Raw genomic sequence first — 23,099 nt, 5'->3', positions numbered from 1 at the left:
ACGAGCTCTACAGGAGTTTGCAGAACTCAGCCGGGTGAGGAGGACGGAAGAAAAAAACACCAATGGCCCGACCGACGCGAGTTTAAACCCACCGCAGTTTTGACAGCTGGGACTTTTAGGTAGGACACTGTCACGCTGAATTGCTGTCACACACTGAAACACTTCTTTCTTCCACTTTTCAAGTTTAACTTAGACATACTGTCCTGGAGCCAAATCTTACATGTGCCTATTTTTTTTTTAATTTGAGAGTTAGTTAATAGGTTTGCATTATAAGAAGGAGGGTCAGCCTCAGTTACAAAAACTTAACTCTGGTTTATTGGCGGTTAGATTAGGTTAGGCAGAGGGTCCAAAAACTTACGCCTGCACTGGTCGTTGAAATAATTAACCTCAGCCTTTTTTTAATCAGAAATAGTTAGATAGTAAAGCCGTTTATAAACGGCTGTACATACTGTACATCTACATATATTTACATACATATTTACTATCAAAAAAAGGGTGATGTATGACTTACACTAGAAAGCAGACGGTAATAGTTTATTGTTCTTTTGTATCGATCAGCATGCTTACGCTGTATTGACAGAATTCACGTGAGGAACTAGCATCAACTGTGATCGTTTACTTGTCTTGATCAGATTTCTGTTCAATTGTTGCAGAATTTACGTCACATTTCTGTATTAATGTTTTTTTCACACTTCTCTTAACAAGACACTATTACGGTCTGATGTCGCCCAATTTAAAGGTCTGTTCTTTTGCTTGTTTTTTGGCAAAATTAATGTTAATTATGTAATTTAGGCCTAGACATCTTTGTCTCTTCGTTGATAATGGACCCCAACAATGAGAGCAAGAAGACCCCCACTCACCTGCCAGTCGATCATGCTTCTGAAACCCAGAGGCTGACCCCACCCAAAGGACCAGGTAAACACACACACACACACACTAATCAGGTATTAAGTATTTAAAATAATATATATTTTTATTGTCCAATAAATGAATGAGTTATAATTTAGCTGATATCTCAAAATATCTTGAAGGGATCAGATTTGGCACAAACATCCAGCTTTGCAGCAGTAATCTAACGAGGATCTAATGATAAAGTGGTGCTTTCTACTCATTCTTGTTCTATTACTTATACATGACATTATACAATTTAGCTCTATCAACAAAAATGGCAGATATAATCAGTGGAAATCCCTAACTGTGGTCATTTTGTATACTGTTATCTGTACAAACATTTTAAGGCATTAATATTCATTATTTATGGTATGCTACATATTTATGAGCCGTTGGTTGGAAAAAAAATAGTAGAAAGGAAACTGATGTGCAAATAAAACTTTGGAGGAACTTAAAATAATTGTGAGAACTATTATCAAAATAGTTTAAAACTTATTGCATAACAGACTGTCTCAAAAGGTTTTATGGTGGAGAATTAATCCTGAATTATTGCAGTGGGTGCACCTGTTAGTGCAGTGGTGTACTACTGTTCTGCTGCCAATCATCTTAATCCACTAAGATTAAGATGATTAATGAGCCTTCATAAACACATTTGCGTAATATAAAACTGGTTAAAATGAGAATTAGAGTTTAAGTGTGCCAAAAGCAAAATAAAAAAGAGTTCAGATACACTGCCTTAAAATAGTATTAATTTCCCTTAATCTTTTTCATGCTACAATCAGAATGCTTTTTATTCATTTTTTTTTTTGTTGAATTTTATGTGATAGTCCAAACAGAAGGAGGAGTGTAAAACCAAATCCATATCCCCTAGTCTGCCCTAGTGTCCAGTCAGCCACAAAGTTAGTGTGACATCTTGTCAACAAGTTACAAACTGCTTCCGTACTGGGAGAAGAAGAGCCTGTCTGAAATGATGAAGTTACACAAAAATGTAACTTATTCTAAAAAAAGAAAAAAAAATATTTAAAATGTTTCTTCTTCTAGATTGTATTTATTTTATTCTGCACTCCCATCAGCTCTGACTAGCTTATCTGTGCCTGTTGGGAAAAAAAAATAAAATAAAAAATCCACAGTCTGACGCTGCCACCACCATGTTTCATTGTGGGGTTGGTATGTTCAGAGTGAAGTACAATGTTAGATTTCCACCACTCATTGTGTTTCGAAATAGATTAAAACGTTTTATTTGGTCTCATCTGACCAGAACTTCCTCTTTCCAGATATTTTCAACTCCAAAACAGGAGATCTTCTTGCCATTTTTCCACAGGCCAAATTTAAGGATGCAACTTTAAAAATGGTCTTTTTGACAGATTTTCTTATGGGACCTGTGAATCTTTGCAGATCACCATTGACCTCCTTGCCAATTAACTGATTAGTGTTGTTTTACTAAAGATATTTTTGAGGTGTACAGCCCTGCTGTCCATGTTCAAAAGATGAACAGGACTCTATGAAAAGCCCAAAGTTTGTGATGATGGTTTATAACCTAACCCAACTTTAAACCTCACAACAACTTTACTGCTAACCTACTTGGTACGTCCTTTAGTCTTCAATGTGTTGTTTGATCATGAATATTCTGCAATGAACTTCAGTGGCCTTACTAGCCATATTCCAAGATTAAATGAGTGACTAGTGACTAATTAGTACACCTCTTACTGCAGTTGTTTAGATTCAGGTGAATTTTTTACTTTTTTGGTCTATGAGAGAAAAGACCAAAAAACACAGAACCTGTGAAGTGTTTTCTTCCACTTCAAAGTTACTTCATTTTATGTGTCTAACGTTTAAAATGACTATAAAATACAAGATTGTGGTTAACCTAAGTATGCAAAAAATCAAGAGGTGTCAATACTTCACTCCTATCCAGTTTCTTTTCATGTAACGACCTTCTCCTCCACCCCAATCCCAATACCCTGCTCATCCACGTACATAGCAAACCAAACAGGTAATGCAGTAGATGTTCTCATTTAAATTACCGTATAAATGGTGTGAGTTTGCAAATAGTGATGACTGAACGAAAGACAAAGTATTAGCTGCATGTGCAAATTGTCTGTGGTGAGTTCCTCCAAAAATGCTGATTTATGTTGATGCCAAAAGTCGTTTGACTTTTTTCTCACTTTGACCTTTGGTGGAGCAGTACAAACATTTTATACCTAAGATTTTTAAATATTAACTAATCGGACTTCTATGAATCAACAAAACCTCAACATTAGATGTATTTTTAGACTTTTTTATTAGCTATTACATCTTACTTAAGACGTAATTGGATATAAAGGCTGCTCAAGTACTGACTAACTGTTTAAACATATCATTAGATTTCATTGGTACAAGATTATGTAGTCAGACCTACAATATAGGATTATGTCCACATATACAGTTAAATTTCAATAATAATAACAAAAACATTAAACACTGCAAAGTCTACTTTAAAACATGAAGCTTCTGAAACATATAGCTACTTTAGTAAAGTATGTGAGAACAGCGCAAAGTCTTTTAGTCACAGTATATACTACTTAGTATGTAGAAAATAACAACAATGGATCTTGTGTACAAGCCAGGAGTCTCACTTTAATGCAAAGTGCAAGTGTGTTTCTGTGTCTTATACATTTAGTTTTTTATTCAGTGAAGTAACTCAATTTCTGGCTATTTGAGTAGCCAAAAATCAAATAATAGTAACATTACTAAAGGGATGCACCAATATGAATATTTCTTGATTAAACATACTCAAATTAAAGTTAGGATTTTCCAAACAAACTTCAGTGTGACTGTGCCTTAAAATATGAATTAACGTTGCAGATTTTAGGCACCTTAAGGGTGAAATAATACTGCAGATCACTGGAAGCTGGAAGCTTTGTCGTCTTTGCAGCTTCCACATCTTTCTAGTCTCACGACAATGATCCCACTTGTGTATTAGGTACACACACACAGCTGCTCAGAAGATTGCGTTATCATTTCTCCTGTGAACCTCCGACCTGTATTTCCACAAAGTCAGCAGAGTTAAGGCGATATGGTTTGTGGAGATCTAAAGCAAAGAAGGCTTCTTTGTTTAAAGAAAGACCTGAACAGCAAAATGTGGTTTCATCACAGTCACATTGCAACAAATCATCTCCGTATGATATCCTGAAAAGCAAATGAGTTCGATTCACATCCATTTCTGTTCAAATAAAGTTCAATGAATGCTTTCAGTTTCTGATCTGATTACACATAGACCAGTTCAATCAGGTAATATCGGATACAGTCAGACTTTATGAGTAAGAAACTGTTGATTGATAAAAACGGTCTCAGAGAAGTTCAAAATTGAGTACCTTAATATGACGATGTCAGATTGTGTTTCTCTCTGACAGTTAACTCCCAGTAAATGCCATAATTGTTATAGATTTTTGTGACTTGTGAAAGGATTTATATTGATTGAGTTCTTTTATAGTTTTCAATGTTTTTTAATTTTTTTTATTGGGTTTTAATGTGATACACCAATGTAAAATAACAGCTACATCTGTAGTGGAGGAAGAAACATTTTCAAATTTTGGCAAGAAGATAGCGTTTGTTGAAAGCTTGATTTGCATTTTGATATGGCTCAAACTAGAGATAACAAACATGTGGAGGAGGCAGTCTGGGTGGATGAGTAAAGTTGTTGCCTGTGTGGCAACAACTCCACATATCTAGCACAATATGATTACAGTGAAACAGAGTGGTGACTGCATCATGCCGTGGGGATTTCTTTTCTTTAGCACGACAGGAGGAGCTGGTCATAGTAGAAGAAGATAGATGGAGCTCTGGACTGCTCGGGTAAAAAAAAAACAAACAAACAAAAAAAACTGTTAAAAGCTGCAAATGGCATGACGCTGTAGTGGAGGTTCACCTTCCAGCAGAAAAATTACCCTAAACATTCAACCAGAGCTAGAAAGCTATGAATGACATCGAAGCAGCACTTATGTGTTTAAATGGCTTAGTCAAAGTTCAGACCTAAATCCAATTTTTAAACTGTGGAAAAACTTGAAAAAATATTTTTTTCAGACACTCTTCATCTATCTGACCATAGCAGTCACGTTGTTATTTAGTTCCAATACTGTTCAGACCATGTTTGTAGAATTAGTTTAGACAAATGTGTGAGAAATTTCTAAACGACTCAAAACATGTCAAGTTTTTCAAAGCTAAACTACCAAATAACAGGGACAGCTGTTTCTTTATTATCATCGTTTTCCAACATGAAATTGTAATCTCTGTAATCAAAACTGCACTTTGATAAGTAGAAGTTTCTTTGTTTCCATTCAAGCAGCAGTTCTTGCGAGATCAGCACATGGAAAATATTGCAACTTAGGTCCTCAAAATACTGGGACCAGGAATAAGAGACCAGTATTTTCGTAAACCCTGCTGTCCGATCTCTCTAACAATTCCTCTTTTTTCCCCGTTTCTTCCTTCAGGCTGCAGCTGGCTGGTGGTGCTCGCTGCTGTGTCCGCCTCACTGAGCGGCTTAATGCTGGGCTATGAAATGGGCCTGACCTCTGGGGTCCTGCTGCAGCTGCGGAGCGTATTCGCTCTCTCCTGCAGAGAACAAGAACTTCTGGTAAGCTCCCAGCTGCTCGGAGCTCTCCTCATCTGCCTGGTGGGGGGCCCCATTCTGGATCGCTACGGCCGCCGCTGCTCTCTGCTCCTGAGTGCCGCCCTGGTGGTTGGAGGAACCATTGTGCTCGTTGCTTTGACTTCTCTTGCAGCTCTCACGCTGGGCCGTCTGGTAGTCGGAATGGGGACGTCTTTGTCAGGAACCGCAGCGTGTCTGTACATTGCAGAGATCTCACCGAGGGAGCGGAGGGGTCTGCTGGTCACCCTGTACGAGCTGATGCTGGTTGTAGGGGTGATGCTGGGCTTCAGCTGTAGCTACGCCTTCACTACTACACCGCACGGCTGGGCGTACACATTTGGACTTGTGATTCCTCCTGCACTGCTCCAGATGGGTGCACTACTCTTCCTCCCTCCTAGTCCTCGCTTCCTTGTGACTCAGGGCAAAGTGGAGCAGGCGAGAGTGGTGCTGGCGAGGATGAGAGGTGGAGCTAAGAAACATGTGGCAGATGAGCTGAGGGAGATCCAGGTTGGACTGAAGGAAGAATCCGAATACAGTTTCTGGGAGCTGTTCAGTTCTAAGGCAAACCTACGGTCGCGGTTGGCTACGGGCATGGCCTTAGTGTTCCTCCAGCAGGCCACCGGGCAGCCCAACATCCTTTCCTACGCCTCGCCTCTCCTCCGTAGTGTCGGCTTCGACAGCGACGCTGCTGCTACCTTGGCCTCCACGGGGTTTGGAGTGGTCAAGGTAGTCGGCACAATCCCCGCCGTGCTGCTGGTTGACCGCGTGGGAACCAAGCTTTTCTTGTGTGTGGGTGCGGTCGCAATGGGAACGTCTCTGGCTACACTTGGTACTCTGACTCTGCAAAGCCACACTCACCTAACAAGCCTGTGTAAAAGTCAGACTTTAGTAAACCATACAAATTTACCTTGGGATTTAAACGGAACCTCAGTAGAACTGGACAGCAGTGAGATTTTTTCCACTCAGCTCCCCAGCCACTGGAGCGCTGAGGAAGCACAAAGGACTGACACCGAGACTGACAGGTCTTGGGGCTTGGATCCCGAAAAAACTCATGTAGAACTGTCTTCTTCATTAAAGTGGGCATCTTTGATAAGCCTGCTGGTCTATGTGGCTGCCTTCTCGATTAGCCTCGGACCCAGTAAGTATCTGTTCATTGTTTTTTTCCCCATTATCCTCTACAAAGCATGAAAACATAGTCACTGAAATATTATGTTAATCTTTGTTGATACTTCCAGGCTTATTCAGTACCACCATCCATAAACCAAGGCTTTCAAATGTATGCATAAATTATGCATTTTTAGATTTTTATTGCAATTTGTCATTTGGCCACCTCTATCTTTAATGTACTATTATGTATTTTATCTCATAGACAGACACAAAGTAGTACATGTTCAATATTTGCTCAAGCAAATATCTGAAAAGTGTGCATTTGCCTCCATCCCCATCAAATGAATACTTTGTAGAATTACCAAAGGTCTTTATGGCATAACTCTAACATGTTTGTCATTGGGTACGTGTTTAGTGCGATGCGAACATAATGTTTTACAATCCCACAGAATGACACTGGCACACCATAGTTTTAGCTTTACATCTCATATATTTTGCATTAAACTAGAAAGTTCAGAAACATCAGTACAATTAAAGACTGCGGTTGTAGCGTGACAAAATACAGAAAGGTCCAAGGGGTGTGAATACTTTTGCACACACTGTGCTTTATTATTTATTTTATTACTGGCTGATAAATGCTGAACAGGCTGAGTTTTCCCTTGGTTTTCTCGTCCCAATAAATGATCTTTATGTGTTTAAAGACAGCTGTAAATTAGCACATTACACAACAGAGAGCAAAGTACAAGAGTTACAGTTGAACAGTAATTAGGATTAGGTAAATTAGGTAATACATAGCAACAGAGCTCCCCAGATAATGCAACATGAACCCTGACTATGACGTTTCCACCAATTATCCTTTTTTTAAAAAATGTGTCTTCCTTTGGTCCCCTTCTCAGTGGTCTACGTGGTTCTCAGTGAGATCTTTCCCATGGGAGTCAGAGGCAGGGCTGTGTCGGTCGTGTCGGCAGTGAACTGGGCCACAAACCTGCTCATTTCCATGACTTTTCTCACCATCACAGGTTTGTATGTTAGTGACTGTGGAGCTCTGTAATGCTTAGGTTGCGTAAATTTCATTAGTAACCATACAGCTAGACAAACAGATGACCACTGGTTATGCAAACAACTTGCCTGCACAGTAATCACTAGCAAACAATTGATTTACACACAACACAACTTTAATTTTGGACCTTTGCCTTAGGGAAGGGGAAAAATTTATTATTTCATGCAAGATCTGCAAAATCCCTGATTTCAAATCAGACTGCTCCATTCTAACCCTTATATTAGCTACCTCTAATAACCTTGTTAACCTTGTTCTATTAAACAAAAAATATACCAGGGACATTGATTTTTCAATTAAGGAAAAAGTTAGGACACTCTAGACTTAGGAGATAATGTTATCCCCCTTTGGTTGAAATAACTTTACTACAATCTTCTTTGTATCCATCTACCAGACTATGAGACCAGTCTGAGGAAAGTTTGCCCCACTTCTCACTTTCAGCTGTGAGATTTTGAGGTGCTCTTTGCAGCCCATTTTAAGGGTGTATTCACACCTGACACATTTGGTCCGCTTTAAACAAACCAAACAAGAGTTTGTTTTCAACTGGGGAAACAAACTCTGGTTTGTTTCCCCAGTTGGTCTGAACATTTTGTGCAGGTGTGAATACACTCAAGGGAACCCTGGTGCGGATCAAACAACTGGACCAAGACACTTTCTGAAGTGGTCTCAGTTTGCTTCCAAATAATTTCTTGTTCAGTTTGCTTCTAGTGTTAATACAGACAGGCTTTGAGCCAAAGCAACTACAGCAAATACACTGTGGACGTCACAAATCACCTCTGCTGGCCATTATGGCAAAAATGAGCTCTTCGGTGTTGCTAATACTACTAAAATATGATCCGGTGTTTTCTACTCAATGAGCTTCTTGTCTCATTCAGCTTGCAGACGAATTTGCAGACGCCATTTAAAAATTAATATCTCATCGTTTGCATTTCATATCAGTAGAGGGAAAGCAAACCTGTGGTGACATATTAAGGTTTTGGTGACTTCTTTTTGCATCTTAAGGGCATGTTGGCCATTGCTTCGAATGCCATTTCCATTCATTGGATTTGTTGAGTTCAAACTCTTTGAGGCGTTTTTAAATCATTTACTAGACTACTAAGCTTCTTCAATCTCACTAGTTGGACTACAAACCGGGCAAACCTCCTTCAACATGTCTGGTATCGATGTTCTAAGGATTACACCAGTATGATACACCTGCAGTTGATTTAAGCCATTTTAAGTGGGAATAAACATGCAGATGTTCTAATTTATTCCTCACAATAAATAAAATTTATTTTATCTGATCTGGCCTTTCTGCAATGTGGCTTACTTTATGATTACCTGATTGACAACACTCGTAATTTTATAGATTATACCATATATAATTGTCCTATTATATTCTAAGTGAATAAAGTGCATGTCTTATATCTTTTTTTCTCCAGAAAAGATTGGCGTTCCCAATGTAATGTTTCTATACTCCGGTATGAGTTTTGTCCTGCTGGTGTTCGTCATCCTTTGCGTTCCTCAGACCAAAGGCCGGACACTGGAGGAGATATCAAAAGAGTTGGCAAGCAAGTAAGTGACAAACATGCTCATGTCCTCTAAAAAGTTTATTTGTAAGCTAAAAGTAAACCCCTTGTTTTCTGTTTCTGCTTTCTCTGAATTACCAGGAAAAACTTTGAGGTAAACCTTTTCAGACAGGCGCAGCCTCAGGAGACCCTGATCAGGAGGAGCCCGTCTACAGAGGGTCCCGCAAAAATCTAACACCATTTTTTCCCCCCCAACTGTAACCTGAGACATGATCAAAAAACAAAACAATGCCTTGAAAATATAGAACAGATCTTAGTCCCATCTGTTTATTTCTGCAGTGTTAGCTAGCCCACGTTATGAAATGCAGTTATTTGACTTTTGTCATGATCAGATCAGAAATGGAAAGATACCAAAAAGTGGGGAAAATGCAAATTTTTCACTTCAACTTTTTTTTATTTTTCATTTATATTTTTTTGCCAAAATGTGAGGAAAAAACAGAATGGTTATACTTTACTTCTATTTAGACAAATGTGCCCATTTGTGTTTAAAATGTGTGCTGCTTGTAGTATTAAACCTCTGTATTTACTGGTTTGGAGCTTCAAACCAGTCCTGCCAGTTTTAACAGTAGAGCAATACATTCTTCTTTTATTATGGTACCACACATTTGATTTTTTTTGGCTGTGAGGTAATGCTAGGTTAACATCTACAACTACTAGTATTAGGAGTCTGGTGGGTAACTCTTTTGTGTAGAACCTCTTTAGAACAATATTTTATTTTAATAAGAACACTAATATTTCTTAAGTCAAATTAAACAATTCTCCTGCTCTTACTGGGAACTCTGTAGAATAGTTTTTGGAGAACAAAAAACTGTAGCTCTCCACATTTAGTTAGAATACACAATCACAGAATACACTAAACTATCTAATTTGAAACCAGTTATCAAAGGAAAAAAACAGCAGTTGTTTAATAGCCTTTTAATTTTTATACAGAATACAAAAGTTTAAGTGTCACAATTTTTTACTCGCCACTTGTTCAGAAAGTACTCAATCACACATAAAAGCAAGTTTTATTTCAACATCTTAGTAGGAGATGCATACATACAATATAAATGATGCCTCAGTGATGCAAAACGTAAAGCATTCAGATGTTATACAACCAGGAAAATACTGCTTTCTATCTGGGTTTTTTTTAAAATGCTGCTTCAGTGCTGCCTTTACGTATTTCAATGTAAAAACTTGTGAATGGAGTAAATCTTCTCGACAAGTGCTACTACTGCTGCCAAACATTTGTCCACAGCCTGGCTGCTGACGTTATCAGTTATGTACTGTTTCATTTCAACTGACTTCTTTATTCCTGAATAATAAAATGATGGCTATGAATTTTAATAAACCAAGAAAAACCGAATCAATTTCTGAGCACTCGAGCATTGTGAAAACCTGCAGTAAAATTCACATTTAAAAACATGTAAGAGATAGTTTACGCTAGTACACTATCAACATATGAGAATAAATATATACAAGTTTAGCAGGAGAGTGAAATTGTGAGGAAAGGACACAAAGTAATGCCTGTTCATTTTTGAACAAAGGGCAGAGAACCAAACAACATTACAAGAAAAATCAACATGAAGAAGGATGCATTTTGTTTACATTCCTAATTGTTGTTTGAATCCATTAGCTTAAAAAAATGTTACAGCATGGGGTCGACATCTCAACTCTGTCTACAAATGGACGGAGATTCTTAGCAAGAAAACACAAAAGGAGGACTTGCTATATATGGGGCTGAAAACGACAACTTTGCAATGATCAACACCGTTGAGCGTTTTTCTGTGCCCATGGAAAAAAGACACCCAAAGCAACGATCTTCATCCAACTCCAATAAATAGGATTCTAACATCCAAGTCCAATCAGTCGGGTGGTTTCGACATTTCTTGCTGTTGCAACATCTATCCAAGGATAAAGTGCTTCCTGATGATTCTCCTGCTCTCCCATGGATCCCCTCTGTTCTCTTTTGCTTTATTTGCAGCGGGGTTTCTGACACTCATACAGTAGTGGGTAGATGTACTCCACTGCTGAGGCCACGCTCTGCACATTTGGTCCTAAATATGAGGGGAGTCAGGAATGTGTGACAGCACTGAAGCATGTTCAGAGAGTAATAATTATACAAACATGAAAGACAAAAGTTTAGAGTTTATTTTGATAATTATGGATTGAAGCTGATGAGGAAAAACAATTGCTCCTCAGAAAATGTAAATATTACATAAAAAAATATGTTTTAATATAGAAATATTAGCCAAGTGATCTAATCTTCCTTTTAATAAGCGGTAGATCGTTTAGGTCAGAACGGAGATATGCTCAATTAAATATCCCTTCTGATTGAGGGATTTGACATTTCATTATTATTAGTTATGGGTAAGGCCATGTGAGCAGCTGCCAAGCCCTGGCAGAATTTAAATCAGCATTTCTAAAGAGCTTATTTGGCGGTCCACTATACTGTGGACACAGTGGACCAAAAGGAACCGGCTGACGCGACACCCTCAATCATCACTGGACCTTAAGCTACAGCTCTACTCTTCCTCCAGACTCTGAAAACTTAATTTTCCTAATAAAATGCAGAATTGACTTTAATCTGAAAAGAGGAGTTTGACAGCACATGCAGCACTCTGAACAGTCAGCTTGTTAGGCAAGGACATTGTACAGTTTGACCCTCAATATAGAAATTTAAATTAAAGAATGAAATATATCACTGAGTGTAATGAATCCATAAATTACTTTGACTTTCCTGTGTAATTCCTCAAATAAATCAAGTTTTCAATAATATTCTAATTTATTGAGATACCTGAAATTACTGTCAGTGCGGAGGACTCAATATAGCAACTTGTATATCAATACAGTATATTAAATATATTAAAAATGTATTCAGAAACGTCTGTTAACAGGCTGTAAAAGTGTCACACAACAACACAACCTCAATTCCTTAAGCTTGTATGCCCTCTAGCTGTAGATAAAGGAGGGCAAAGAAGGTAGGTGTGTGTGTGTGTGGTCATGTGAGAGTAACATACCTGTCACTGTGAGGCTGCCAGTAGAAAACACTTGGACAGTAGCCTTCAGATTTTTGATTCGATAAGTAGCAGCAGGATGGAGTTCAGGTTCATAACTGGCAAACAGAAATAAACTTTTATCACACATTAGAAATTGGAAGCGTTGATGTACTTTGTAGTTCAAAATGCAGCCACTAGAGGGAATCATTTGCCAACAGGCATTTTAAAAAAATCCAAACAAACTAATTTATTATCAAAAAGGACCAAATCATTATTCATTTTGCTTAGAGGCAGCATTTTAATCTGGTGGACTAAATCTGGGAGATTTTAGACTGAACTGTAGAGTCTAACTCTGCAGACAATATTTAATTTGTATGGTCTACCTACATAACGATGGTGGCCTCATAACAGTGGATGTGGAGCACATTAGTGTGTTACCTGGCAATGGGTCGGTTGTTCTTTGTGAAGTCTACAAGATGCACTGCAAACGGCATGGAGCACACAGCGAGCACGTTCACAACTCTGAACGCCGAAAACCTCACCTACACCGACAAGCACATATGAATGCATTTACAGATGAAAATGAAATGTCAGGTACACAATTTTCATGTATAGTAATAAGTTAGGACAAATGCCAAACCAAATGTAACTATACAAAACTTGGCAATCAAAAGATCTGTAATAATAATGAAGGTGTGGACATTTTATGGACAAGTATTTGTGCTGTAGAGTAAAACTCATTCCCGGTCATATAAAGCTGAATCAACGGCTAGATAAGAACTTGTTTTCTGAGTTGTTGTTACATTCAGTATGACACATAACCTGTTTGACGCAAACGATGAGTAAAAAGACAATTCATCATGATATTCCTCAGTCAGATGATGCATGTGTTTATTCCGATTTCTGTTAAGTGCTTTGCTTCCTGAGAGAGGGCAAATGCACTCTCAAATTGACTAAAGCAGTGATGATAGGGCAAGTAATGGAAAATACAAACCACAAACTTGCATATGCTGTCTGATAACCGGCTCAGCATCAGCAGAATATTACATTTAAAAGCTTAATAAGACAGTTGGAAAGCAAAGCTATCATCCTCTCATTACTAATTAGCATGACTTCTATAAAAAGCTTCGCTTTGTGTGTGTAACAAAAGGCGGGTTCTGTGTGTGACGGTTCTCACCTTAAAGCCCAGTTTCTGCAGACAGCGAGCTAACCTCCGAGCGCCCAACTTTGCCTCTTCCTCACTGAATTAGAAAGCAGAGATTATGAGTTTTTAGGATGCATAAAACACAAAGCAGCATTTCTGTACAGCACTTTGAAAGAACTACCGGTACATTTTTATCAGCTTTCCAATGCTGACACAAGAAATTATTAAGATACTAACTAAGGATAAGGAAACACTTGACTCTGGATGTAAAGCACAGTTACACCTGATAAAAATTAGGCATGGGCCAGTATGAAATTCTCACCATATTAAAACTCAACAAATATTACAGTATTTATACACTCACAAAAAAGTAACATGATTTAATTTATTTTATTTACAACAGAGAAGCAACACTTGATCATTTTGTGGGTAAAATACTGGCAATTGTGGCTAACCTGTATGTTGATACTGGAAACAGACCAACAAATAGTTACAAAATTGATTCTTTGTGTATTTTCTTTTTGCTTTAGCAATAGTTCTGCACCCTTTCTGAAGTTCTGTCAAACTCTGTGTCTACAACACAAGGTGTCACCTGAGGTGAGCACCTTATTTAAAGCCATGTCACAGCCAATGCTATGTAAAGACATTATACAAAACAAACCAGTGCAATTTATTTTGCATAATACATAAATACACAAAATAATTCAATTCTGAACACAACAATCTATAACCTGTGTAAGATATTTTTTTTATATATACCAAGACTGCTCACCTTGTTGCTCCAGTGCAGATTATCTTCCCTGAGGACCAAATTGAAGCGGTTATCTTTGGTTTACGGAGTTTCATCAGCACTTTCTGAAAACAAAGATATGGCAAAGATTCAATGATCCAGAATGGTGCATTTTCCAATCCTTTCTAACTTGGAAGATATGTTTCCTCTAGGTCCTAATGCCTCGTTTCCACTGAGCAGAATGGCACGGGTTGGTGCGGTTTGATACGCTAAATTATGGTCCTGCATATTCAAAAGAGGGAAGGTGTTTGTTAAACCCAAACGCACAGCGTTGTGTCATAAAAGTGAGACGACAAACTTGAGGCACAAGTATGTCTCATGCTTTTCACAAACAGTAATGTAATTCAGTGGACTTCATTGTGTGACGCCAGTTGCTCCACTCTAAATGTACTGAACTATTGTTCTATAGCCCTACAACAGAAGGTGCAACAGGAATGCAGTAGTATTGGTCAGTGATATGGATCACTTTTGCAATGACAACAGACAATGAAATAGCGTATTGAACTGCACCGACCCGTACTGTACGGCTCAAAGGAAACAAGGCGTAAGTTTAACTTACCCCGACTTCAGGCTTATAGATGACATTGGTTCCTTCTAAAGCAATCTTGCGCAAGTTGAGGTGACACCTGGTCCTGAATGTTGCCACCACATTTGTAACAATGATGTCGAGTGCTTCATCGTTGTTGGAATCCATGGAGAACTGTGCAGAAGACCACTGTGGCTTTTTATTCACTCTTTCCTCACCATAACGTCAAGGAGTGTTGAGGAGAAGAGGCTAAAGAGAAAAGAAGAAGTTTTCTGAAAAGCTCCTTCACTTGAGCTGGAAAAAAAACACATCTTCCATATTGAACCTTTATTATTTGTCTTAATGAGAGCGATTAGAAAACTATTCTGCATTTAAAGCCAACATTTGTCAGAGCTTTTCTCATTCACAAGAGAGTAAAGGGAAAGAGGTGGACAAGTTGGTAGCATTAATGTATGTCACTCTGAAACAAACTCAATCATTTTCTAATAAGTCAAACATAAAACATAACTACACACACAATTAAGTAGTATTTTGATTAATTTACTCTGCAGCATTTAGTCTTTACTCACTTTTATCACTGTATTTTGATCAACTTTTTTTTTCCATTGAATTCCTAAAACAAAATGAATCATGAGATAAATTTGCGCTGTAAGAGTTTAACCAACAGAGATGGCATTATGAACTGCCTCGCATGACACACTTCTTTCCATTCATCAATAATACACCCAACTAACAGTCCAACCCCTTCAGTCATCCATCTATGTATCCATTACACAACCATCAATCAATAATACTCATCTATCTATCCGCAATATATTTCAGCATCCAAAATTATCATCCACCCATCAATCACTTATCCACTTACTTCTCTCACATCTACCCATTCATCTCTGATGCACATCCATTTGTAACACTTACCATCTATTCAGCACATATACAGTACAGACCAAATGTTTGGACACATCTTTCTAATTCAATGGGTTTTCTTTATTTTCATGACTATTTATAAGGCAAGAAATCCCACTTATTAACCTGACAGGGCAACACCTATGAAGTGAAAACCATTTCAGGTGACGACCTCTTGAAGCTCATCAAGAAAATGCAGAGTGTGTGCAAAGCAGTAATCACAGCAAAAGGTTGCTACTTTGAAGAAACTAGAATATAAAGGGTATTTTCAGTTGTTTCACACTTTTTTGCTTAGTGCATATTTCCACATGTGTTATTCATAGTTTTGATGCCTTCAGTGTGAATCTACAATGTCAATAGTCATGAAAATAAAGGAAACTCATTGAATTAGAATAGAATTCAACTTTATTGTCATTGCACTGTCACAAGTACAAGCAACGAGATGTAGTTGTGGTGTGTCCAAACTTTTGGTCTGTACTAAAATTAGAATTTGCGTCTTGGAAAGTGTGAAATTTTAACTGCTACAACCCTATCTGGACATTAAATGAACTAAACGTATTCATACTACCCTAAATACTCAGACACCGAAAATATATCAAGAAAATATATCAAGTTAATAACTACACAAATATGCAATTTTTTTATATACTGGCAATGTACTGTCTAGTTTTTAAGCAAAACCAAGAAAATAATAACAAATCTACGGCTAAATAGCTAAGTCTGCTTTGTGTTATCAACAGTTTAGCCCTGATACAAATCGGTTGCTAGGTATGAACAAAACACCGCGAATATTCGTCTAAATACATGCAAAAACTTGATACAATAGCTGGAATTTTACGAGCTAAAACGTAGAGCTGGTGAAATCTAACTGCTAGAGCTCAACCAGATAATGTGGTTGTTAACAAAGCTACGACAAAGAAGAGTGCACAGGCTGCAATGAATGAAAAGTTGTTAGCAACGAAACACAGCTATCAGGCTAAGTGCTCAAAGAAGGCTAGCTTAACTATTTTAAGATAAATCTGCGTGTGAAGAACAAGACATAGACTTATACAACAAATAGTCATTTTATCTACCTTTGCCACCCTGCTGCAGATACACAGGCTCCAAAAAAGTCAATGGTAAAAAAGAAGAAAACAAATGTAGATAAACTAGGAAATTTCCGGTGTCGTTTGTGACGTCACTTCCTGAGATGAATTTACAAAATAAAAATAATCAAATGCTTTTTAAAAAAAAAATAAAATAAAAGCTAAAATCAATATTTTTATGACAACCAATAGGTCAATTTTCTTTATAACGTTCTGAAAATTGGCGTGTTTAATAAATATAATCAACAAAATACAAATGTTCCGAAAAGTTAGAGGCTGCATAAAAAATATAATAAAAGTATTTTGTGAGATGCATAAAAAATATACAATTTGAAAACTTTGCTGCGCTTTTCCATAAAAAAAAGTGTGAGATACATTACCAGTGCTTTTTATTCTATCTGAATTGGATTTGTTTGCTTTGTAAACTACTTGAAATGAATGTGTCTTAATTAGGCGCAAAATAGGTTTTTTTATTTTTATTTTTTATATAAAACAGGTAAATTTGTAAACCTGTCTTGTTGTGCTCTTGGGATAAATTTGGTTTGATATCCTCAGCAATAATAATTTTTATGTTATTTCTATTGCTCAAATTCATTATTAATCGATTAGCAGGTTTTTGACTGCGTGCATCTTGCGCCACCTTGTGGATATTTGTATAAAAGTAGGCGAAATCATCAAAAGATGTAACCATAAGACTATTGACATTTGTAGGACATGGTTCAACGGTAGTAGGTACCAGTGGGTTGCTGGTTCGAATCCTTAGTTTCTCTCAGTTGCTGTGCCCTTGGGCCTCGCCTACTTGTGGTCAAAGGGCCCGGTGGTGCCTGTTCATAGCAGTCTTGCTTTTGTTAGTCTGTGACTACAATGTACTGCCATGAGAATGTGTGTGAATGAGTAAGTGACTAAATGTAGTGTGAAGTGTTTTTGGAGTCCTCTAGACTAGATAAAATTCCATATGAATACATTCCATTTACCATTATAACACTAAAAAAAATTCATGTCTCAGTCAAGATTGCCTTATTTTAAAGATTTACAAATTAACCTATGCAATTATCTAAGAGCAGCAACTAAAATAAATAAATAAAAGTCCTAAATTAACATCGTTTTCACATAACAATGTGTAATTCTTTGAAAATATATCAGAGTAATATTTAAACTATGCAAAGTTAGTGAATTTGCCAGGAAAAATGAGCACATCTGGTCAGTAAACACTTCTTTGGGAATTTTAAGCTTGCTACTACAGAAGAAGGAGTAAAGTTAGGAGGCAGCTGGGAATGTTTGTGATATCAGCAAGAGAATAAGCAGATACTCCTGTGGCCCATGAATGAATCTAGTCAATGAATGTCATCTTGAGGGACCTGCATAGTGTAATATTCCACAGTGACTTGGGGTTCTTTAGGGATGAAGAATAAGGCGTTGTGAACAATTTTTCCCCTGATTCGAAATGTTTTTAGTTGCATAGCACCGCATGGACATTTAACTGATAAAGTCGTCATCTCAATAAGATTAAGCTGTTTAAACCAAACTCATGTTTGAACGTGTATTTGTTTATGTGTGCGTTGATATGCCTGACTTATTTCTTGCTTATGAAGACACTAAATGCAGCAATCTGCTCTTCCTCTCAGAGCCACACACTTCTCTCGCCTGGCCCATTCCCAAGCAAAACAGAAAAATAACTTCTTTATGATTCAGCCGAGCTGTGATTGTTTTACCTCCCTGGTTACCAAATTGTCTCTTTCCTCCTCTCATTAAATACTTGTGGGGTTTTCTTCTTGGTGAAATATATCCTTTTAGTTCACATCCACTCTACCCAAGAGCCATGTTCCCCTTGTCCCAAAATGTTTACTATAAAAGTTTAGATTTAGAGCAGGTTAGGAAAATCGGACCACTCGCGTTAAAGTGTGCATGTGCGTGTTGTGAGATAGCTGAGGCAGGGTGCAGGAGTGTGTTTACAGTTTGTTTGTCAGAATATATCTAGTACAGCTTTTTCCCAGGGGAACAATGCTCTTATTCTCATTAGGTCATCAGATACATTATGTAAACCCACAGATGCAAGCACTTACAACTTAAGAGATGCAAATATGTGAATGTGTAAACAGTCGGTACATCACTTTGAGCGTGTCAAAAAGACAAAACAAGTGAGGAAGTAATATTCTTTATACCCATTGGAATTTTGGTGCCTGTTTGTATGAAAGTCTGAACACATCATTGAAGAGAGCATTAAATGTTTAAATGAAAGTCAACGCACTACTTTGTTGAATTTACAGGAATGTGAAAAATGTACGCATTTAATTTTTCACAGTTCATGAACAACTAGAAAGGAATACTTGTTTTTATAGTATAGCAAATGTATTAACAATTTTCGAACTCCTTTTTACGTGGAGGTAAAAAGGAATACAAAATTGAGTCATCCATGTCATCAAATCATCTTTATAGAGAGATGCGCTGTTAGGGAGAGTTCGCTCTTCCCTGTAAAGTGGGTGTGTTTGTTAGGACCCTCGCGTTCTGTTTATGTTGGGTGTACATCACAGGTCCATTTCAAAAGCACTTACAAAATGATGTTAGAGCTTTTGAAAGTTTCTGTTTTGACTTTTTGCAAAACTGACATCACTTCTGGTTCGATTATGGAGTTGAGTCAAATGTTTGTTAGTTCTCCTTTTTGAAACTAGGAAGGACAATGACTGGTGTGTGTGAAGATTTGTATAATAATATTGTCTAGTATAGTAAAAATATATTTGATATCATGTATGTTATATATATATATTTTTTCTATGATTTTATAAAATATGATATTATGCTATTTTACATTATATTATTTTACCACACAGTGTACCTATGAGTGTCTCTTTATGATATAGAGATGAATGTTGTGTGAAGCTGTAGTATACAGAGAATCCAGATCTCTGGTAGTGCTGCTCCAGGGTCTCCCAGTATAAACAGAGACGTGGGAACGACCGAGCATGTTTATACGAGCTTAACTCTTACTAGGACCAGTCCACCAGGCAACAGGGGCGCATACCTGCTCCTGTGTTGTCACAGATAACTTTTAACTGATATAGTGCCATGGATATCTTCTATGGTTTTATATATCTGTACAACAAAATGATCTGATCTTCACCAGGTTCTAAGACTATTTAAATATAACTTCAAATGTACAAAAATGTTTTACACTCTCAATTTTCCTAAATAAGGCAAAAGCAAAAAGTAAAAAACTATGTATGAAAAGTACCCACTATGACTTAATGCTCGATACAACTACCGCTACATAACTTTATAATTTTGTCGTTATTTTTTTTGTCTGCTACGTCACTGTGGAAGAATTTGGCACAATCTTATACTAAATTATATCACTGAATGCATGACCTATTTTTGATCAGGCTTTAGCTGTCAGAGAGATGGCCCTTCTTTTGGAATATCAAAGTGAATGAAAAGTGGCAAGTTGCCATGGTTGCAAATCAGATCAAACCATCATCCCTCCAACACCATGTTTGACAGTCAGTATGAGGGGTTGGTGCCATATTAGCTGTCCTGCCGTGACCTTGCCAAACATGACACTGGTCATTGTGACTAAACACCTCCACTTTGGGCTCACTCGCCAAAGAACATTGTTTCAGAGGTCTTGTGGTTAAGTGAGAAGCAATTTTTCAGACTTAAGGTGTGCTACAAGATTCTCTTTAGAAACAAGAACATATTGGATTATGGTAAGTGATGTAAGTAATATAATGAATAATGCTGTACAAAACATATTTATTAAGCTTACATTGAAACCACACCTTGCTTCATGACAACATGCATACATCAGCATTCACTGATCAGACAGTCCTCTAACCGATTTCACTACACCTCGAGAGGTGTGGGTGATGTTGCACAGACAGAAAATCACTCCAACACTCACCGTGCAAGACTTATGGCCCAACATTAACACATCTGCAAAAATGTGATGGAGCTCCCTACGAAGCCATGTTTAGACTAGTTGTGAAAATGATAACATGAAAGCTGATGAAGCTTGGAGCTTTATCTAATTCCAGTCTGGTCTGCAGGGCATAGCACCTGCTGTTTTAAGAAGAGAACTAGAGAACTGCAGCACCAAATGCATTGTAATGAAACAATACACAGAATGGAATAATACATCTTAATTTAAGATGGAATTTATTATCCTTATATACTTATAATGACTTTCATGGATGTACACCAAAACAAATATTTTGAATTTATAATGCTCATCCTCATTGTTTGATGAGCACAGAAACAAAGGCTTGTTTATCATGTTCCTCAACGTAGGGTTTAATGCCATTAATGGATCAAAATGATTTTCCTAATGCTACTAATTAGCAAAGAGTAGAAAAATTATTTCTACTGTCTTCAGTCAGGCCAAGGTTTTATGAGGCCCTAAGTGGAATTTCCTCCAACTACTTTTACTGTATGTATTATAAATTCTAGACATTTGGAGGGTATATAGCTTTATCTAAAATCAACCTTAGCAAAAAAAAGTAATTCCTACTTTATACTTTGCATTATATGTTTCAATGTGGACCACAGGCTTGCGGGTGCCTGTTCATAAGTGTGGCAAGTGAGGTCATAATATCGAAAGGTAAAAGCAGTTTTAGCAAATAGGATGCTTGAGTGTTTGAATCTTTTGGATTAAAAGGCAATTCATGTATTTTATTTGCAATATATTGTGGAACAAAGTATGCAAAATTGCTTTGGTATTTTTGAGAACTGCGTATCGAAACAGCTCTGCTGACAACATCTGAAGCACATGTTGCAGATTCAAGTCAAACCAGCTGTTAAATCTTGTATCGAAGACTTTTAGGATGACACAAATAGGAAATAAAAGAACATTGCAATGTTGACAACAGTGACAAAACACAACAGTTTTGCTCCAGAACTGGGGCCTGTGCAATTTGTCAGCACTTCAGACAGACACTGTTTGGATTGGAAAGGAGGTGCTGTAAGCCCCGTGGAGTGGATTCTTCCTCTCGCTCTAGAAAACAGATCACTCTCAAAACAAACTGTTGTAAGAACACGGAGGAGCATGGTATGAACGGCACATAACAATCACAACCGAGAACCACACAAGTGCTTCTCACTGAAGGCGGCGCACTGGGGGCGGGGAGGGTGTCATTGGAGTTGGCATTAACCATACACACAGTTGGCTCCAAATATTTGGATGCAGCCTAACAATTATGACTGAAATCCATCTTGCTCTGGCTACACATATATTCAAAATATAGTGCACTGCAGGATACTGGCATGCAAGATGCAATATTTTGCATTTTCTCTGTTGTTCTGCATATGTAGATGTGTGTGAGCAGCACCCTTCGAAGATTTATCCTGCCCAAGGCTTAAAGTTAGGTGGAATGGGGGTGGGAGGTGTTGATGTGGAAGGATGTTTTGGGGTGACATTTGGGGAGCGAGTTGGGGTAAAGGTGTAGAAGGATGTCCGGAGATGGAGGGATGTGTGATAAGAGGGTTATTACTTTAGCACAACTAAGACTGTGTTGTTTGCGGAGCGAATCGTATTGCTGCGTGCTCGCAGACAAACACTTCCTAACTGATTTTGCACACACTTTGTATCAGTGTATGTTAAAACAGGGCAACAGAAATCTTCCACTTGTATGGGAGTGACACACAGACCATGTACACACACAATCACACACCCCTACACGCACACATGCAGATATCTAAATTAATGGTCTCCTTGGGGAGTCATCCAAAGGCCACAGGCGTTTGGGAGAAAAGATTCTTGGAAAAAAAGACTTCATCATTTGAACATTTGCTCATTAGTAACCCCATCTCAGCCATTTGGAGAGACAATGGAGCACACCAACAACTTTCATGTACTTTTTAAGATGAACTTTATCTTTTCTGAAAATACAAAAGAAAAAAGAGATGTAGAGATACATGACAGTAAGCTTTCAATGCACAGCTGGGACAGGTAGTGACAGCCATGGCAGGTATTGTTTATAGAAGGCCCCAAAATGAAATGAAAGATTGAAAAAAAAATGTTTTCGCCATGATTTACACTCCCTTTGTCCCCTTTGAGTCTGACTCTTTGCAGGAAGTCTTTAAAGAGTAAGCCAATAAAGCTCTGTCAGATATATTGTATTCCCAGTCCTCCATAAAGATATAAAATATTGGCCTCCCATTCACATCAGACTTGAGGATCAGTGTTTTACAGGCCCACAATGTCCTCCTTTGCAGGTTCAGAGAGTTTACTCAATCAACTCTCTTGTTGTTGGATTTCAAACTAATTGTTTCCTTTTTTGTTGAGCATGACTCACAATAACAGATAATCTTGGGTAACAAGAGTCTTCAGTTGATTTCGTTTTTCTTCAGAAGCCAGTGGCTAAGCTTACTGCATTAATATATAAAAACAAGCAAACAAACAAACAAACAAAAAAGTTTCAATGTATGTGC

General features: G+C 37.7%; 2 protein-coding genes across 2 annotated transcripts; one reads left to right on the top strand and one right to left on the bottom strand.

The window, feature by feature from the left end:
- Positions 1-10,595, top strand: slc2a12 (solute carrier family 2 member 12). Its single transcript, XM_005800290.2, has 6 exons — positions 1-119; positions 793-915; positions 5,361-6,656; positions 7,522-7,644; positions 9,104-9,236; positions 9,332-10,595. Exons 2-6 carry the CDS (start codon positions 822-824, stop codon positions 9,423-9,425), a joined length of 1,740 nt encoding a protein of 579 aa, XP_005800347.1. The 5' UTR covers positions 1-119; positions 793-821; the 3' UTR covers positions 9,426-10,595.
- Positions 10,151-16,769, bottom strand: tbpl1 (TATA-box binding protein like 1). The gene is made up of 7 exons (XM_005800234.3): positions 16,668-16,769; positions 14,722-14,937; positions 14,145-14,227; positions 13,406-13,469; positions 12,667-12,770; positions 12,250-12,344; positions 10,151-11,286 (listed from the first exon to the last, which is right to left on the bottom strand). Exons 2-7 carry the CDS (start codon positions 14,854-14,856, stop codon positions 11,204-11,206), a joined length of 564 nt encoding a protein of 187 aa, XP_005800291.1. The 5' UTR covers positions 14,857-14,937; positions 16,668-16,769; the 3' UTR covers positions 10,151-11,203.
- Positions 16,770-23,099: the final 6,330 nt, after the last annotated feature.

This window comes from Xiphophorus maculatus, chromosome 15, assembly GCF_002775205.1.
Source record: "Xiphophorus maculatus strain JP 163 A chromosome 15, X_maculatus-5.0-male, whole genome shotgun sequence".
NCBI classification, from domain to species: domain Eukaryota; kingdom Metazoa; phylum Chordata; class Actinopteri; order Cyprinodontiformes; family Poeciliidae; genus Xiphophorus; species Xiphophorus maculatus.
The sequence above is the reverse complement of the archived record's forward strand: the minus strand, read 5'-3'. Positions and strand labels throughout refer to the sequence as shown.

Bases quoted from the DNA above. Each gene is read 5' to 3' on its own strand.
- slc2a12 (XM_005800290.2), top strand. From the start codon at position 822: ATGGACCCCAACAATGAGAGCAAGAAGACCCCCACTCACCTGCCAGTC. The intron at 6,657-7,521 runs GTAAGTATCTGT...TCCCCTTCTCAG, and splicing joins CTCGATTAGCCTCGGACCCA to TGGTCTACGTGGTTCTCAGT. The intron at 7,645-9,103 runs GTTTGTATGTTA...TTTTTTCTCCAG, and splicing joins GACTTTTCTCACCATCACAG to AAAAGATTGGCGTTCCCAAT.
- tbpl1 (XM_005800234.3), bottom strand. From the start codon at position 14,856: ATGGATTCCAACAACGATGAAGCACTCGACATCATTGTTACAAATGTG. The intron at 13,470-14,144 runs GTGAGCAGTCTT...TTTCTAATTCAG, and splicing joins ATCTGCACTGGAGCAACAAG to TGAGGAAGAGGCAAAGTTGG. The intron at 11,287-12,249 runs GTATGTTACTCT...CCTCATATTTAG, and splicing joins TGGCAGCCTCACAGTGACAG to GACCAAATGTGCAGAGCGTG.